Source organism: Varanus komodoensis, unplaced genomic scaffold (assembly GCF_004798865.1).
Source record: "Varanus komodoensis strain SLA01 unplaced genomic scaffold, ASM479886v1 scaffold29_1, whole genome shotgun sequence".
Taxonomy (NCBI): domain Eukaryota; kingdom Metazoa; phylum Chordata; class Lepidosauria; order Squamata; family Varanidae; genus Varanus; species Varanus komodoensis.
The window spans coordinates 3,362,362-3,381,686 of NW_025335759.1; the positions used below are offsets into that span (position 1 = coordinate 3,362,362).

Consider the following 19,325-nt stretch of genomic DNA (forward strand, 5'->3'; position numbering starts at 1 on the left):
TCAGTCGGTCTGCGTCTGACAGATGCTACACACACGCATATACAGAAGTAGAATGGTTTCCAGACTCCCAAAGGCTGCAAAACGAAGCTCTGGCCGACTCCGTTTTCTCTCCGCTTTGCCAGTATCCCGCACCCAGTCGGGGCAGGCGTTGCTCTGGAGCCCAGGTTTACGCTGCGAGACGGCGACGGCCAGCCTCGCCGAGCCTACTCTTCCCAGGATGCAGCGCGCCGCCCCAAGTCCCCAATGGGCCGCCATGTTGTTGGAGTGAAAGGCAGGGGGAGCGGCAGCCAGAGCTAGAGGCCGGGGGGAGGGGGGGGCCTTTGCGATCCATCTTCATCCTACCGTTCCGCCCGTGAGTATTCGGACCGGAGTGGGCTAAATCGGGACTCAGCACCCCTAGATGCCCGATGGTAAAGCCGTATTGGGGCTAGGGGCTAGGCAGAGGCGGCGAGGCCCCTCCAAAAGGCGGCCCTGGGCGGGCATTATTGCCGAGGCTCTTCCTCGCGCTTGTTCCTGGTACATGTTTTCGAGTCCAAGCAAGGCCTCTATTGTTGTTCCAGCAGGGAGGGAGGCGGGGGGCGGCCCTTGGGGGCCCCGGGCTCCCCCTTCAGTTGCATACCAGCCCCGAGAAAGGAGGCTTCCCTCCCCTGGAGGGCTTGTGCCCGTCCCTGGCCGGGTTTTGTTCTCTGCTTCCCTTCCTTTCTTTGGGGGAGCAGGAGGGGCGGGGAAGGGAGCTAACTTGGGCTTGCAATAGTGTTTTTGAGCAGCCAGGAAGGTAAATGTGGTTCCTTCGGGGTGGTGGGTGGGTGGTGCCTAATGTAATGGTGTGTGATTGAACTTCACGGACGTGAAGATAAGAGTGTTTTTGAGGGGGGCGGGGAAGAGGCGAAGAAAAGTAATGAAACGGGGAGAGGAATATGATCTTAAGCGTTCGAAGGTGATGTCTCGTTAAAATGTTAAAATATGAGCGATGCACACGGGAAATGCTGTATGTGACTTAAACTTTATGCCTAGTGGGTTGCATATTGGGGTGGGGGGGTTGATGTGAAGCTTTTCAGTGGGGGTGGATTATGGCTTGTATATTACAACTGGGGATTGTCTTGTCTGGGCTACAGTGAGTTAATATCCCAGGAGCTTGTGTGTTTCTTTGTAGTGTAGTTGGGCTTGTTTTGGGAAGCTTCTGTTTTTCGGGGCAAGCAAGGCAGAAGAGCATTTTGCTTGTTTTCAGATGGGGAGGATTTGAAGAATATTGATGATAATGCTTTGCTTTTTTGCCAGATCTATCTATATAGGTTTAAATTATGTTTTTATTTGTAAGAGAACAATGAGAGACTGGCTTCCTCCTTCTCCTAGGCCCTCTGCTGTTCTAGCTTCAAGTTAGTTTTGGTGAAGCAGTGCTGAAGTGAAGCAAAGTTACAGGGTGAGCCATTTGTTATTGTGAATCCACCTTTCAGAAATACACAATCGGGAAGTTCAGTTGACAATGTAACCCCCCTTTTCTGAGCATGTAAAAAGTGAATGTACAGTTCAATTCTGTGAATTTATAGTCAGAAGCAAAACACCACTATATTCAGAGGTGCTTACTTCTAGATGAGCATGCATAGCGTTACAGTTTTATGCTAAAGTCCAAAAACAAAATCAAGTGCTCCTTTATGAACTAAAGCATGTTTAAGCAATGTTGGATTATGGCCCCAGCAGTTGTAGGCTTTGGATTTCCAAAGCAGCAGGAAAGAGCCAGTTTGCACTACTTCAAAAGAAGCATTCAATGGTTTGAACATTAAAACAAGAGGGAGAACCCATCTTGTTTTTGTTTCTTTGTTTTGAATCTTCTGATATGAACCCTTTAAGGACAGTTTCTAAGTGGCAATTTAGTTGTAATAGTTAGGTCTTGTTGTATCCATTTTATTGAACTGATAAAATTGCTCCTGAAGTTATGTAACAGAGAAACTTACAGGTACTGTATGTGTAACTCCTTTTACAGTTCTTTAGTAAGGATACCAACCATGTTTATGTTTTTGGCAACTTACAGTATAGGATTATATTGAAGGGGCATCTTTCAAAACATCCATTCAGAGGCAGCATGTTTGTTGCAAATTGGTAATTCTCAAGAAACTGACATCACAAGAACAACTTAAGAAATCTGGTAGCATTAGTGGTCATGTGAAAAGTACGTTCTTTGGAGTCCAGAAGTTTCTCTGTAGATCAGAGAAATGACACCTGAGGGTACTGGCACCTCAAAGCTTTTGGGGCAGATGAGAAATAGAGAAGGTAGGACTTTGTCTTCTGCTGTTTCTTAGTTGTTGGATATCATAACATGGAACTACCATGTGGGGTGGGATGTTTGTTTGATGTGGGTGTATATTAGCAGACTGCCTGCCTTAGGCTGATCTCTAGGCCTTTCTATAGTACTGATTCTTTGGTGCTGCAGCTGTCTTGATCTCTGCAGTTCCAGGAGCCTGACTGGAAATACATGGGTAGGGACGTTCTGTGTTAATGTGAGAGAGCAGACAGATCCTGGCTGAATGGGCAGTGTGCGCTGCACAGTGTAATGATGGTTTCATCTCTCAGGCACGCATGAGCAGATAAGTCTCGGTGTGAAGCTTTGTAATAATTCCTGGGACTCGCTAGTGCAAAGCGTCTGTTCGAGTGAGGTGATGTTAATTTACTTTAAACGTAAAGTTCCTATGATGACACTCCCTTTTGCTCTTTGAAAAATGGGTCTTCTCAAGATGACTCATGTTGGGTTTTTCTTGCATATGCTAAGAACCATCCCGAGTGTGGATGGTTGGACCATATGAATGTACCTCACTTTGTTGAGACTGAGATGGAAGTGGGTTTTTTTTTTTTTTAAGGAAAATTTTTGTCATTGCTCCAAGGAGCTCAAACTAGTTATTTCCTCTAATGCTCTAACTTAGTTTAACAACAGTCCTGTGAGGTAGGCTCAACCAATAGTTTGGCCCAAGACCACCCCAGTGATTGTCAGGACTGAGCTGAACCTGGGCCTGAACTTGACTTGTTAATCACTACATCACACAGAGGCATCACATGGAAACAGAATCACTGTCATTTGGAAGCGATGATAAAACCTCCAATGGCACTTGATTGTTGATATTATGAACTTGCACTTAAATGGGGAGGAAGGCTAAAGAAACATAAGTACTTCACTCAGGCACTGTTGCTTCAAACTCCGATATTATGTGTTGTGTGTAATGCTGGAAATACAGTTCAGATACTTGGATGCTGGCATCAGATTTTTTTTAGGATTTATTTGATGAAGTGGTATGGAATATTCTAGTCAAGTTCAAGTACTTTGACTTTGCTTTCTTTTTTTAAAGTAACAAATTAAGTTTATGCATTGATGTTTAGATTTTTTCTGTTTACTTTGTTTCTGCAGAGGCAGTGACTTACTGAAGAATTTGGTATTTGTTTTCAGTAACTAAAATTGGAATGCTCATACAGCAATCCCATGGGGCTTCCTTACAATTGTATCATTTCAACTAGTTACACATGGGGAGGTCCTTAGGTATGAGGAACTGGCTGTTACATACCCAGCCAGATGGATTGACAAGGAGCATTAATATTTACAACACAGAATATTAGAGGCTTGATTTTTAATCATCTGGAAACTTAAATTGCCTTAAGGTAGTTTTGCAAATACGTTCACAACAATTTTTGCTAGCCTTCTATTCCATATATAGGAAAGTAAGTTGTTTATTAAAATACTTGACTCTTACTTACTGATTTAAAGGATGGATAAGGCTGCTCGCAACGTTTAAAATTTAGAATGCAAATTAAAACCACACGTTCAGCCAAAACAGGAGATTAAATGTTACATGATGGTTGACATACATACACATATACATACATACATATTCTGGTTTGTGAAAAAACAAGAAACTAGTCTTGCTTTTTAAAAATGAACTATTTTGATCAGTTCAGAAAATAGCTTGTTTTTCTGAACCTGATTTGATTTTTTTTTTTTTTTTTTTTGGGATGATGGTAAAAGTTTGAGGTTCCCGGAACTGCAACAGGGTCTACTTCATTGCCTTGAAAGTTATAACTCATAACAGCCTCCCCCCCGGCCCATGCACAATTTTAAGTTTACTATCACTCCAGAGGTGGCAGGTGAGTGGAAAGTGAGATGTCCTTCTGTTATTCGGCTGATGCTGGACAAGCAAAAAATTCTGAAGGCCCTTTAGGTAAATAAAAAGCACCTTTGCCAGCTGCCTAATGCTGAGAACAAAACACATCTCCCTAGGAAGTGAGTTTCATACTCGAGTTCCAGAGCTCATGCCTCAGTTCTGAGAAACTTTTCAATTCTGACAACAGGGGAAACCAAAATGTGTTCTTGAGAAATAGCTTAAGACTTAAGGTATTGGTAGGTTTGTTATTTAGACTGATCCAGGCGATTTGGGTTCTGTGTATCTTGAGGCAGCATCTTTACTGAACAGATCATGTTTCTGGTCACATGTGTTAACAGACACACTTACTTGGGTCGGATGCAGTTCCCTGCTGACATCTATGCATGGAGGAAAGCACCCATTTGTACCATGTGTGAGCTGCCTTAAGCTTTCTCCTTTTGTCCTGGTTCACTTGCAGTCAGTCAGAACATCCTCCTGAACAGGTGCTCATTTACCTGACAGGCCTGCAACAAAGACAGTTCTTTGCTTTGTAGACTTGCCAGTTCAAGGGTGGCCAACATCTGCTAAGTGCTCCAGCCACAGTCCAGGAATGGGGAACCCAGGCAGGGTTTTCATTTTTTTAATTTTTAATACACACGTGTTACACCTATTGAATGTATTTTACAGGAGTGCAATTCTTAATTATGTTATTCAATCTTAAGAAGAACACAAAGGCACCATGCAAATTTTAGCACACCTAAAGTGCTGTGTGTATAAATATATGCATTTCTTTGGAGTAACATACCAGAGGAGGAAGTTAACGCTTTGATTTTACTAGTATTGTTTTCATTGCTGAATTTGATTTGTATTCATTCAAGATGTTAATCAGTTAATTTTGTGCAAAACAGTGTACTTCTAAAAATAGGGCGTTTCTGCTGAAAATTCAAAAGTCAAACATTTTACAGAAAGTTTTCCATTTTGGAAACATTTCCACTCTATCTCCATTACCACGGTGGGTATGTGAGATGAGACCTTTCAGTTGAGGCCTGCTTTGCAGACCTCCGCAGTCCTGAAGGGAAACCTGCTTGAATCCACTACTAGCAGGATTGACATGACAGATCAGGCATGTGTGCTTCAGAGGCAAAGCATTAGTTGCTCTGTGGTTTTGTCCTATTTTCTTCATAATGTTGTTTTGTATTGGTTTTTAAAGCCACCCTTTGAAGATGGAAAGGCAGGGTATTGATACGATAGTGCTTTGTGCCCCATAAGCTCACAAAATTTCTTGGGTAATGAATGTAAATCTATTATTAGCGCAAAATTATTTCTGTATATTTTTCCTCCAATTTTTGTTAATGCTTTCATATTTAGAGAGAGAAGCCAATTAGTACTGCTTGTCTCTGGAACTCAAAGATAGACACTTGTGCGTGCTTACACTATAGAGAGAAAGTAATCTGATTAGATTTCCACTTGTCCCAATTTTGTTATATACAATCCTATACATGTTTAGATAGGAAAAAGTCCTATAGCTTCCAGTATTCCTTGGCCAGCCATTATAGCATCTGGCTACCAAAACAAGAAACTTTTAAATCACTACTAGAATATAGGTTGTCTTAGGTAGCAATCCAGAGCACATGACTGAAAGAAAGATAGTTGGAAATTGTTTTTTTGTCCTGATGCATTCTTACACACTTTTAATGTTTGCATATATTAACACACTATTGTAGGTTTGAGTTTTTATATCACCACATACACAGTGGGCTAGTTCAGCTATCACAGTAAACCATGACTTTTTTCATGGTTGAACCTTTGGCTGACACATTTATACCCCCTCCCTCCAACCTCTTGTATGCCAGAGGAGGAGATTAGAAGTTTTACTTCTGATTTTAAAACAAGCTATAGTTCTCTGTTACATCCATGCTGTGTGGGTTTTACCTCTTTCTCACTGAGAGCACGTCAGAATCAAATGGTTTTAGATTCAGTCTATTCACTGACTAGGGCTAAGACAAGTCTCAGCTTTCTACATCCAGGCTAAATGGAGAATTTTTTTTTAAGTGGAAATGGTTGCGTCTAAACTTTGTACAGTTTTAACAAGGATGGATGGGGTTCTTGGGCTGGAGGTTCATTCAGATACTGGGAAATTATGGTTCTCATTACATTTGATCTGGACTAATGTGTCTTTATGGAAGCTTGTTCAAATATCAACAATATATTTTCAAATTTGTAGGCTGCTGAATGTCCTCTAGGGGCTCTCTAAGCTGATAACAACATTAAAAACAGGCCAATGGTATAATTAGAAGTACAGGGAGAAGGAGTGGGGGGAACCTGTTGAGCATTCTGAGAGATCAAATAATATGTTCTTGTGACCTGGGCTCAAAGCGGCATTTCCAGGTATGCTTAATTACTAATGTATTCTACTGAAAGTGAGGAGGACCATCTTCAAGTCAGTTGTAATTAAGCTTGAAGATTTCTGCAGGAAGAAGAGTGAGGAAAATGTTGGTGGTTTAATTTAAATAATTAAATCTCATATTTTAATGTCAAATAAATTGTGCAAGATGGTTTCCAAAAGATAATGCCGGACATTATCAAAATGCGAAATCAGTAGAACAGCAGAATGCAGCATAAATCAATAAGGAGACTAAACATAACATCGCAGTATAATTTCAAGGCACTATTAAAATCTCTGTTTGTTCCCTAACAAAGTAATTTTAGCCTGGTGCCTAAAACAATAGAGATTCCTGGTGAAACATTGATAAAGGTAGTATTACACAGTTGAGGCATTATTTTGGCAGTAATGGGAATTTGGCCTTTAAGTCAGCAATTATAAGAGTAGGTATAGGCAGGCTTCTAAACCACTGTTGTAGCTTTAATTTGCTCTGTGTGTGTTGTGTTGTGTGTGTGTGTGAGAGAGAGAGAGATCAGCTTTACCCTATTTTGAATTTCCTGTTTCTAAAAAGTGGTAAATTTTTAACTATATTCAAAAGCGACCCATTTTTCTGTCACCACTTTTTCTCCACATTGTCTCCCAGAGGTGCCTTTGTACTTGCCTTAGGGGCTAGCAGCTGGTGGGAAGAAGATTTAAGTTGGGGGAAAACAGCATGGAGGGAAGGGTTCTACCTATTCTGTTGTAATTGCTGCCATAAAACTTTGGCCGTCTTCATATAGCATGTGGTTTGGCCCTATGTCTCAGTGCCAGTACTTAGCATCCTTGGTTGGCTTGCTAGTGATGCCTGCCTTGGATCCTCTCACTTTTTAAACAATAAGTACTAAAGCACTTCTTGATTTTAAAAAAAAAATTCCTTTAAGGGACTGTTGGCTTTTCTAGACCTGTTTTTGTGTCCAAATGGATTTGGACAGGAGAGATCATGTCAGGCCACCTTCTGGTCAAATGAACATATAAAGCTCTCTTATGTTGAACTGGACCCAGTGATGTGGGTTTTCTGGAAAGTTTTCCATTGCTCTCAATCAACTAAGGTTTGATTTAGCAAGTTTATTTGAATTAGTGTAACCCCCCCCCCCCACTATGTGCTGTATAAATACCTCAACAGTTTTTCCAACAATGAAAATAGTTGAACTGAAACTTCCCATTAATATGTATGGTGTTTCTATCGGTGTTGTGGGGGGAAAACAATTTAATGATTTGTGTTATATTGGAGTGCTTGAAAATTTTTAAAGGTCACCTCCATAATTTGCACTTTCCCTTACTTTGTCCCATGCATACATTACAGCAATGCAGAGTTACTGAGAATGAAGGAGTGTGCTAGTACGCAAGATGTGATTGCTCCCGCTTGTTTCCTCCTGCTTTTGGAAGAAGCTGAGCTCAGACCCTGGGTTGTTTAGCATAACATCTGAAACTGGACCTTGTGGGTTCTTGAGCTGCTGTTGGCACGAGAATCAAGTAGGAGCAATCAGGTCACATGACCTGGGGTGAAAGGATGAAAGCAAGTACTGTCAGCTTTATGGCAGGCTAACATGTGCTGTGTGTACGTTTATGGATATTTGCTGTGATTTACTTTGAAGGGCATCTGATGATGATATAAACTTCAGCTGATGATATGGGTGAGATTTGCTTTCAGGCACTGTTGATGTGGTTCTTCTGAGTGTAACGATACATGTTTTGGAGGTGTGGGAACTAGCTCAATTAAGCCTTTTGAACCTATGTTTCCCTAGGTATTGGTGGAATGAGCGTTGCGTGTGTTTTGAAGCGAAAAGCAGTGCTCTGGCAGGACTCCTTCAGCCCCCACCTGAAACAGCACAGTCAAGATACAGCTAATCCCAACATGCCTGTTGTTTTGACATCTGGAACAGGGTCCCAGGCTCAGCAACAGCCAGCTGCAAATCAGGCCCTTGCAGCAGGGACCCACTCTAGCCCTGTTCCTGGATCCATAGGGGTTGCAGGCCGCTCCCAGGACGACGCAATGGTGGATTACTTCTTTCAGAGGCAGCATGGTGAGCAGCTTGGGGGAGGCGGAAGTGGTGGAGGCAGCTATAATAACAGCAAACATCGGTGGCCTACTGGGGATAACATTCATGCTGAACATCAGGTAAAAAGTTAAATATTTCACAACTGAACAAATGAGCTAAGCATCCCTATGATAACTATTATCTTCTTTTCATTTTGTTGCCTCTTTAATCTCAAACTAACATGCTTTCACTCAGGCAGCACAATAGGAGAACCAAAAATATATTTTAAAGAAATGTGTATCTAATGTGTTGACTTATTTCTTTATTGTGTGGATCAGTAGTGAAATGCTTCCTTTATTATTATTTTTAAAACACATTGCTATTGTTAGTTGCTTTGCTAGATTAAAGTGTTGGCATTTCTTAAAGCACCATTTGATGAATCTTTGCTGGGTTGCTACTATCTCTCTGATCTACCTGCTGCCTATACCTTCCCTCAACCCATCTGCTGATGCAGTGAAACACTTTTTAAAAATCTTCATTGGGACATCTTTCTTCCTGTTGTCAGTAACTCAGAAGCCGGGAAATGCCCTTTTTTGATATATTGCTGAGCCAACTTCTAGCTCAGCAACTAGGACATGTAAAATGGGCTATCAAATAGAAAAATCTACCTGATGACCAAAAAAAAGCTTGCAGTTATGCACACTTGCTGTGACCCCCCGTGTGCTCATCAAGGCTAAAATATGTGTAGAGGGTCAGGGGAATTGTGTTGTCCTCCATCTAGGATAACAGTGGGAGCTGGAGAGTGCAGTGAATGTTTGTAGTCTCTCCCAGCATCCTTTCTTTGATAAAAGCAGTGGAATGATGGACACACCGTTTCAGAGGCTCTGTGGGCAAGGAGGAGAAAATCCATTACCTATTGTTTTTGTCCCTTTGTGGTGTGTGTGTGTGCTGCAGGGAGTTGTGTCCTCATTTGTTTAGTAGAGAGCGATGCCCTATTTGTGCGGGATGTGCATGGTTAGGTGGAGTGGCACCATGCCAGCGTATTTGTGTAAAGGGATTGAAGAAGACTTTAATATTTTTTCCTTGCAACATTCCATTCTCCCACCATGTATAGCAAGGAAGTGGGACCAGCAGGAAGAGGTTAACCACCCAGAGAGCTTTGGCTGTTGAGTGGCATAGAAATTAAATGAACTCCTGTTTGCTGGAGAAGGCAAGGGCACACAGCAGAGCAGAGTTCATTCTGGAGCATCTTGGTTCCATCTTCTAGGCTCCTCCCCTTCTTAAGTGGGCGTATGCTGAGTTTGAGAGTGAGTTGGAGCAGCTGGGACGCAACCCAGCAATGCTTCTCCCAAGAGGGTGCTCTCCTCACACCAGTGTGCCCCTCTGCTGCTGCTGCTGCCTTTGGCCTTTCCTGCTATAGAAAGGACCGGATGCACTTCAGACCCCCCTGCCTCCTTGCCGCTACTGGCTGCTGTTTGATTGTGGTGGGGGGGATCCAGCACATTCTGCCCCGGGCTTTTCTCTGCAGCTGCATCTTTTTAACAAGTTGACAGTTTGCATGTTGGTGCTAGAATGTGGAGTCACTTTTTGAGAAATAAGTGCTCCCTCAGTAAAACAAAATTTACTTCCTTTGGATATTGCCTTGTCAAAATGATGACAAAATAATTGGGAATACTTTATCATCCTACCTGCTGGTGAAATTGAATTGTATTTCATTTTGAGGACTTACATCCTGCTTCTTAAATTTTAAATATGATTAGTAGAGTGGCACATAATAAAAAGTAAAAGCATATTTAGAAAAAACAATGCACAACAATATCAAATCAAATAGTAGTAACGAGAAGAAAAAAAATCTAGTGGTAGGAGAAAAACCTAGATAAAGCAGCAAACAAACTATCTGATTCCATTTGTACTTCATGAAGATTCCTGTTTTTTACCCCTAAACAAAGATTCATACAGCAGTGAGTGAACAAACTGTCTTCCTTGTGCTTTCAGTCAGTAACTTAAGAAATGCCCCATTCCTGATTTATCATGATATCCAAACTCAGACTCTGGTTTGTTTAGGGGTTAAAACATGCAACCTTAATTGAACAGGCTCCCATGGTTTGTTCGGACCTTTCCCCATGGCTTTGAAAACTGATGGATTATTGATATGTGTTAACTCCTATGTAAAAATACCCCACAGAAGATAAAACAACTGCCTACTAAAATACCAAATGCATAAACAGGCCTAGAACTAGCCAGGAAGAGACTAGGCCAGGTGTCCCTAATTTGGGAATTAGCTGTGGGGGGCTCCACAAAACGGTGGTGTCCATGGTGGATGTGGCTAGTTGCATAATGGATGCCTGGGCAATCAACCATGAGCTAAAGAAGTGTTTGTGGGAAAGGGAGGGAAGGGGAAATAGCAAGGCAAATGGGTAAAGGGGGATGGAAAGCCAGATCAGAGGCTAGAAAAGGAGATAATGAAGAAGGCTGAGGATGTGGAGGGAAGGGAAATGGTGATGAAAGTAGCCGAGGGAGAAAAATAGTGAGCCCTGAGACTGTGAATGTGGAGAGAGTGCAAAGGGGAAAAGTCTGTGTGGCCAGAAATTGGGTGGGACAGAAAGCAGCATTATCTTTTTCCTGCCTGCCAAAAGTAGGTGAAGGAAGGAGGAAAGCTTGGTGTTGTCACATTTTTCATGGCTTTTATTAAGAACAAATGCTTGGAGAAGGGAGTCTAGAGCTTTGTGGGGCACCTTTAAAGGTACCCATGAACCCCCTGTTGGGAATCACTGCACAAGGCAGTCTTCCCTTGTAATAGTACTCATTGAGCAAGATGTTGCTAGCAAAGCCATCTTTCTGGCCAACATGTGGCTCACTTCAAAAACAGAGGTAGCTGAAACGGAGTCCTTTAATAAGCATCTTAATGATTGGATAGGTTCAATATGGTTTTAGATGACTATCCAAATACTCTTTTCTTAAGCAGTTATTAAGCATCTTCCCCTCTCTTCTTATTTATTAATATTCTTTATTTTATTTATATCCTACCTTTGGCTTACGTCCTTTCCATTTCATTCTAACAATCCTGTGAGGTAGGATATGTTAAGACTTAGTGATAAAATAGCATTTCAAGCTAGAAAGACTCTGAAGATGAGCTGGAAGGAAACAATCGGATTGAAATGCCTTACTGAAATGCCAGGGCTAACAAGTGAGATCAGCCAGATGACTGGTGAGAACCTAGAAGAAGACAATCAGGGGTGGAGGAAAGACATTACAGAGGTAATGGACAATACAGAACAACATTAAACACAGTTTTTAAGCCCTTCTGAATGCACTAGATGCTTTAATACTAAGTTATCTTCTTGCTTAAATAATGTTTGCTTATTTAACTATATTTTTATATCAATAGTCAGAGTTTTCTAGGTGATTCACAAAAAGACCCCAAAATAGAGCATGATAAAACTCAAAAGTTTTTTAAAAAATCAGACAAACTAAATGCAAGATTTCAAAATATAGAGTAAAAGCAGTGTAAAGATCTAAAAATGCAATAATAAATAAAGGTCTACAAAAGTAAAAATACTTTTTTTAACTAGTGTTGAAAAGGCCACTGTGATCTAGTTCGCATGGCAGCTGGTTATCATAGGTTATTTAAGCCACAATGCACTGTGGTGTCTTTTGGGCACATGCAGTCACTGTTTTGAACATACCATCTGCCGTCGGGCAGTCAAGTAGCATATTGCACGTTATGCAAACATAACCATTGACTAGTAGTTGAGTTATTTAAATGTCAACCCACAATGGCCAGGCTTGCATGGCGCACTTTTGTATGCAGGCAAGAGGGCTGCATATTGAAAATGACAGTCACACTCGCCTGGCATGAGCTGCAGTTCATCATGGGTTAAATAGTCCATGAGTCAGTTGTGTCATTTGAACCAGCTCAGAGTAGGCAGCAGGCAAGCCTCTCTGGGGTGTAAGTGAGGTGCTACACTGAACAGGTAATATGGTTTGTAGCTGTCCACTTCAACTCATTCTAGGTGTCTGCTTCAACTCACTTCACCCAGAGAAGGGCCTGTGAAGATGATATTAAAGATTCTTGTTGACTGCATAAAAAAGGAAAATGAATAAAAGATATAAAACATGGTGGCTGATTTAACCCTTTGATTCATCTTGGCTGGCAAGCACATTTATTTTCAATTCTGTCTGAATTTTAGATGTATACTTTGCATAAAATCCTACATTACACTCGTCACGGAGGTTTTTAGAAGTCTGTGTGTAGTTCTGCCTTCAGGAAAATGAATTGCAATTCTGATTTGCTGTTTTCACTTCTACCTTGGGAAAGTTATAAATCAGCCGTACAAATTGTTCCAAAGCCATATGCTGTTCCAAAGATAACACAGCTTTGTAATTTTGACCTTTCTTCTGCCGTTGACCCAAATATCTAGTGCTTAGAGCAAAGGTTCTGCTTTGAGCACAACAAAATAATGTATCCCTGAGCACAAGTGGTGCTGTAATTACATTAGAACCAAGAAAATGTCATGAAGTAGTGAAAGCAGGAGGGCAGGCACTGTCTTGTTGGTTTTTATTGATGTGTAAGCTGCCCTGGAAGCCTATCTGGGTAAAGGGTGCTGTATAAATACTGTGTTTTTTTGTTATTGTGCTGCTACCTGCAGTTTGTTACTTCTTAAAATTATAGGACAAAATGAGAGAATACATGAGATCTGCAACTGCATTCCATGCACCTGTTATTTAACAACTGATTGTGTTGGGCCTGGGAAGTTGGATTTGTGACTGTGGAAAAAGGGAAGGCAGGCCATTCTTTTCTTCCTGTGCTGAGGTTTTTGAAGTCCTCACTGCCATGTCGTGGAGTCTACTCTGGGAGGAAAAGGCAGCTTTCTCCTGTAGTAAAGTTGTTTTGAGGCTGGGGTCAACCTTGAACCTGAGTGGGGATGTGGATTATTCTGCAGATTGATGTCTTGGTAGAAGCAGACTGGAAGTATGTGCAGTGACATTAGGGTGCTCAGTGCAGCTGCTGCCAGTCAATAAAATGCGCAAGATCTGATGAAACCAGTGCTCTCGATTTGGTCAGCTTCTTTGGTATTACATAGGGATATACCTACATCTCAGTCCCACTTCCAGTATCAGGTGGAGGCAAAAGAGAGGGCTGCTTTCAGGCTCTGGAACTCCCTGCTGAGAGAAAGTGGGTTGGCTCCTTCTCTCTGGTCCTTTCTCCAGCAGACAAAGCCATTTTTATTCAGGCAGCCCTTTGAAATATAAGGCATTCTGTTTTAATATAAGGTTTTAATAAGTCAGGTGCTGCTTATATTTTTGCTGTTGTATGTTTAGTTTATTTTGTTTTCATTTTTGTCGGCTGCTTTAAGCACAAGTTTTGGTGGAAAGCTGGGCTATAAAATTAGTAAAGTGTGTGTGTGTGTGTGTGTTGCCCCAATAAAGAATTCCATGTGAATATTTAAAAAAAGAATTTTGTCTTTCTTGGAACCATCTCATAACAAGGTTTCTTGGAATGCAGGATGAAATGAGCAACTTGGAATTGCCCAGGACTTGTGTAGGTTCTTAGAATACAACCAATCATTCCCTTAACTTAATTGGCATAATTAGGGTGCTTGTTCTAACAAAAAAAAAAAAAATCACAGGAAGTGTTTTTAGGGGCCACTGACTGACGCCATGAATCACTCTTGGGCAAATATGTGTTCTGACTACTTTTTTTCTCAAGAAATGTTAGAGGGAGAAGATGCCATCTTTTCATACTCTTTAAGAATGTCTTTATTCATATTCTACATCCATCAAATTACTAGTAAGATTAGAGCAAATCTTGACATCCAGAGATGGCATTTCTTTGTCTATTTGGAAAGGTAAGTGTGAGGGGTCAAGTTTTTCAGACACATCTATTAATTTGTGGTTCATTCTATTTAGAGCACAGGCCTGTGCACCCTCTTCAGAGATATCTGCAACTCATCAGTGGTGAAACTTGATACTGATGAGTTTGTCAATAGTATAAAATGTTTATATACATGTTGAGTTTATTTTTAACATGTATTCACTGCTTCAGTAGCAGAGAACTAACATAAATGTATTACTAACAATTCAAGAAACACAAAAGAGGATAAATTTGGTGTGTCCTAAGTTCTAGCTGAAATATAGGAGAGAAAGTTTCTTTAGTTACAGCTTTAACAATGAGATAATTACATGAAGCATTTTTATTATTCTTTTCAGTGACTTAATATAATCCATTATCTCCTGAAGCATAATCAGAACTTTCAGCTTCTCATTGTCTTCCAGGAAAGCTTTTGGGATTTGTGAATTATTTAAAAAATGTTTATATCCTAAACTTGGAAGTTAGATTTTTTTTGTATAGTTGACTATCTAAGTTAGAAAGTTTCAGTGGATTTCCTTTCATGGCTGCTAACTTTTTCCTAGCCTGCTACATATTTTTTGTCTGTATAATTCCTAACTGATAAGCCAAATGCTTATTGTGCATTTGTTAATTTTTCAAAATCTTGGTTCTCAATTCTGTCCTTTAAGTTTGCTTTTATACAAATCAAATGCAGTTGTTTATATGGTATTTCCAATTGATTTTCTCCATTTGTTTTAGTTTTGCTGTTTCTCTTAATAAAACTTGTCTCGCTTTATGTATTCCAATGTTTAATAGGTTCGATCTATGGATGAATTAAATCATGATTTTCAAGCACTTGCTCTGGAAGGAAGGGCTATGGGAGAGGTAAGTGACTTACTTTTGTTGTATTTGTATCTTGGAACTTCATTCAGGGAGGTGAGAAGGGGCACTTACTGAGGCCAGGCTGGCATTGCTACAGTGATGGAACCAAGGTGGTGCTGTTGTACTATTTTTGGGCTGGAAAGTTAAATATACTATAGTGGCCTTGGTCCAGACAATCAATACAGGCCTGTCTTTTTCTTTTTTAGATATGTGTTTGCTTTCTAAACAACCTCTGTGTGGTCTTATATAATAAAGAGTCATTGGATCTTTTTTTTAACCCAGGCAGCTATATGCAAGGACAGATTTGAGTTAGGACAGATTTTTACAAGAGTTGTAGACCCTGGGAATTTTGGGGATAATTGGGTGGGTTGTAAAATGAAAATTGAATAGTACTGGATTTCTAGAAAGAAGGGTCATTCCAAACATGTAAGGGTTGACCATGCTGGGATGGTAACAGTTGTAGTCCAAAACATCTGGAGATCCCAGTTTGAGTAAGGCTGTCCTTGCCCATGTAGCTGTGCAGTGAATGTAGAAAGGGGTTTTCTACAAGATGAAACTATTTGTCCATTTAGTGTAGTATTGTCTGTACCTGGGGCCCTCAGCCTTTTGGGACCCATGGGCCCATTTGATAATTTAGGACACACAATGGCTCCTATGATGAATGCAGCTTGTCAAGTAATGACTGCCTTAAATGAACTTAAAGAGGTATAGGGAGGGGGAGATAGGGAGAAATGGCAAGGTAAAGAGATAAGGGGAGGAAAGGGACAAGGCTAGACTCTAGAAAGGCAGAGAATGAAGGTGGTCAGGGATGGAGAAGGGAAAGAAATAGCAGTGAAAGGGCTTTGGGGAAGCAAGATAGTGAGGCTAGAGACTGGGAGTGGGGAGAGAGTGCAAAGCAGAAAGGTTTGTGTGGACAGAAGATTGGACGGGGCCACAAAGCAACCCTTCCCTTCTTTACGTACCTGCCAACAGCTGATAGGCAGCAGGTGCAGGAACAAGAAAGAACGGATGCCCTCGTTGTTTCCAAGGTTTTTATTTCAAAATTGTGAAGGGGAGTCGAGTGCTTAATGGGTGCCATTGAAGTTTGTAGTGGGTGCTATAATACTTATGGGCTGTGTGTAGTGCTTGTCTGCTTGGCAGTGGGTCTCCAGGGTCTTTGGGTGGAGAGAGCTCCTTCCCAGACCTGTTAATTGAATCCTTTTTACTGGTTATGATCAGGATTGAATTCTTATGCGTACAAAGCATGTGCTCTTCCACTGAGCTATTATTACTCTCCAAATGATGAAAAGGGATGTTAAGAATCCATATTCCTTTGTGTGGTAGATGAGTTGAAGCCTGATTGTGTTCTGCGAAGTGCAGAGTTAAACACTTAAGTTCAGCAAAGCTACTTTAAAGCTGAGAATGATATGAGAACAAATGGTCCATAAATAAATTAAGTTAGGAATGGGAAGGTGTCTAATCACCAGAAGAATGAAACTGAAATAGGTAGCAAGGGAAGAAACTGATCAAGCATGAGTTTAATAAGATTGTCAGGGATTTTTCAGCCTGTCTTTTGGGACCCTGGGATTTCTTGGAAGCAAGTTGGAGTTCTCCAATAAGAGCAATCATGTAGAGATACCATGGTAATATGAACAACAAACAATCTGTGCTGTCTTAAAGACTACTGCATCTGATAAAATGGGCAGTATCCATGAAAACTTATGCCATAATAAATTTGTTAGCCTTAAATTGCTGTGTGACTTTTTGTTTTTGCTGCATTAACACAGTTATCCTGCTTGAAATGACAGTACTTTAGTAGGTTGGATTCTGAAGTGGACACTGTAGTTCCATTAGCTCAGGCAGCCATTTGGAGCTCAGCATTTATCCAATTCATCTGACAGTTTTTCTTGTCAAAATACAAATTTACAAGTTGCTGGGTAACTTGAAGATTGAAGAATGCACTATGCACGTTCAGAGCCATGGACAGCAACAACAATTGGACACACATTCACATATGCTATGGCAGAATATCCCCACATCCCCAAAGCAGGATATTCAGTGTTCTCCAGTTGTCAAGAAGTCACAGGTGGAAAAAATGGAAAGGGCTGTAGGATTAAAGGTCTAAGTTTTGCACTTCCTTACAGATGAGTTTTGTGAAGAGACTTGTTTTCCCACCATCGCTGCTGTTTTCCTACAACACAGCCACAAGGAAAGGTTGGGTGTTCTGGGGTGCAATCTTAATCTGTGCAAGGCAGCACTGAGGCCCTGCTGTAGTTCTGTGCTCTGAACTTGCCCCAGAATGCTCATCAGTGCACAGGATGGGGTGGGGGAAAGTTAAACTGTCAAAACCACTGCAGCATCTGAGAGAACATAGGGCAGAGCACTCTTGGACAAAGAGTTAATAGTGCAAATGTTTGTTCTGCTTCCACATTGTAGAACAGAATGTGATGAATTGGGAATAAATCTTTTGAGTTTGTGGAGATAAGTGAGGTGAAATCCAACTTGGGAAATGTCAACCTGCTAAACTGAATGTTGGAGGAAAGTGTTTCTCCTCTCTCAGAAGGGTGCAGGAAAGATTGAGTTTTGCCATAAGTATCTAAGCAGTTGTGCTTTTCCTCACCTGGGTGGCTAACAGGAAGAAAATAAACTCTCCCTTGTGTCTGTCTGCCTTGTGGTGTAGCTGTCTTTGCCCACACATTTGCTCGAGCAGGAAAGAGGGAGAGCTGCTGCATAACTGTAATATAATCCCCACCCACCCATCCATTCATGGCTAATTTTTTAAAAAGTGCTTTGGAAATGCATTGTCCACACAGTGCCCTGCTTCTTTTCTTCCTTTTTAAAATTGGGGATCAAAGAATGGAGGCGAATTGAGCACCTTCATACCATGTGGATGTAAAAGCGTTTCCCTTTCAGCTGCAGATTCTTATGTCACACGTGGGCAGTCCTTCAGAACCTGTACTTGATTACAGGGCTGATAAAATAGAATGCATGTAGAAGGAGTGCAAATCCAAAGGTCTTTCAAGTGGATGCAGTGTAATTTAAATGGAACATCTCAAGATGGATTACAGAGTGCGAAACCTCCGTTGTCTGCCCTTGACCCTGATGGTGAAGAAAATCCACAGACACTGGTGAATTAAAATTTGACCACTTATAAAGTGTGCTTATGCTAACTGAAATGCTTCAGAATTAAAGATCAGGAATCAAAGAGATTTCGAACATTCTTGATGAGGCCCACAAGACTAGTATCATAGATGATTCAAGGAGAGGGGCAGGAATTCATGCTGTACTGAATGACCTGAGCTACAGGGTGGGGGAACTTAAGCAACTGACAATGCATGGAACTATTTGTTTGCTTCTTCAGCAAAACCATTAGCAGTGAAGACCAAAAATAGAAATTGCTTTTTCCGTATTGTCAAGTTTCAAGACTTGGCACCTGTATGGAAGAATGGACAGCTCAAACAAATAATGAATGCAAATGTCTTGTATTTTCCATGTCTTGTATGGAAGTTTAATCAGCTTGATAATCTGTAAGGACTTTTCCAAGGAAATATGCCAGGACAAGAGAACTGAACTATCAAAAAGCTTGACTTTTTATATATCAGTGAAACTGCCATCAGTTTGGCTGCAGAGTCTGGATGACTCACTATGGAAAGTTTTGGCTTGGAATACGAGAGAACAAGCACCTGCGCATTCCAGTTTTCTTGGGGCTTGTTGAAATATCTGTCGGCCCAGAAGGAGCTGGAGAAAGTTTGCAGCTCCTTTAAGCTTGCCCTGAAAGTGCATTTTTGCTTGGACCTACTGAATGTATTGCCTGACAGTAGATTTTCACAGTTAATCTAATGACTAAATAGTTAATCTGAGCTGAAGTCTGACTAGCCACATCCATGATGCTATCTGGGCCAGTCAGCTTTGTACAGGTGGGGGGAGAGTGTTGAAATACTTGATGTTTGTTTCTTTGTTACCACAACCACCTGTGGTCTTGACATATTGAAGCTGAAGGAACACAGAGGAAGGAGTAGGGGTGAGGAGTTGTTTTTTATTTTAGAAGTTGACGCTGTGTTTCAATTATATGTTGAGGTTTGCCTCCTGGCATGGAGCACATTCATTTGGAA

At 41.0% G+C, this 19,325-nt stretch overlaps 1 protein-coding gene across 15 annotated transcripts in view; it reads left to right on the forward strand.

Annotated features, from left to right (window-relative positions):
• Positions 1-236: 236 nt before the first annotated feature.
• PUM1 (pumilio RNA binding family member 1) overlaps positions 237-19,325 on the forward strand; it is a 60,996-nt gene continuing 41,907 nt past the window's right edge. For 5 of the 15 annotated variants that reach the window (XM_044435372.1, XM_044435370.1, XM_044435374.1 and 2 more), the window contains exons 1-3: positions 1,366-1,420; positions 8,289-8,662; positions 15,169-15,237. In XM_044435372.1, the coding sequence (XP_044291307.1) occupies positions 8,300-8,662; positions 15,169-15,237 (432 nt within the window). In that variant the 5' untranslated portion in view covers positions 1,366-1,420; positions 8,289-8,299. Of the gene's footprint in view, positions 353-1,358; positions 1,421-8,288; positions 8,663-15,168; positions 15,238-19,325 lie in introns of those variants that run through there. The other 10 variants (XM_044435378.1, XM_044435379.1, XM_044435371.1 and 7 more) reach the window with 7 other exon arrangements.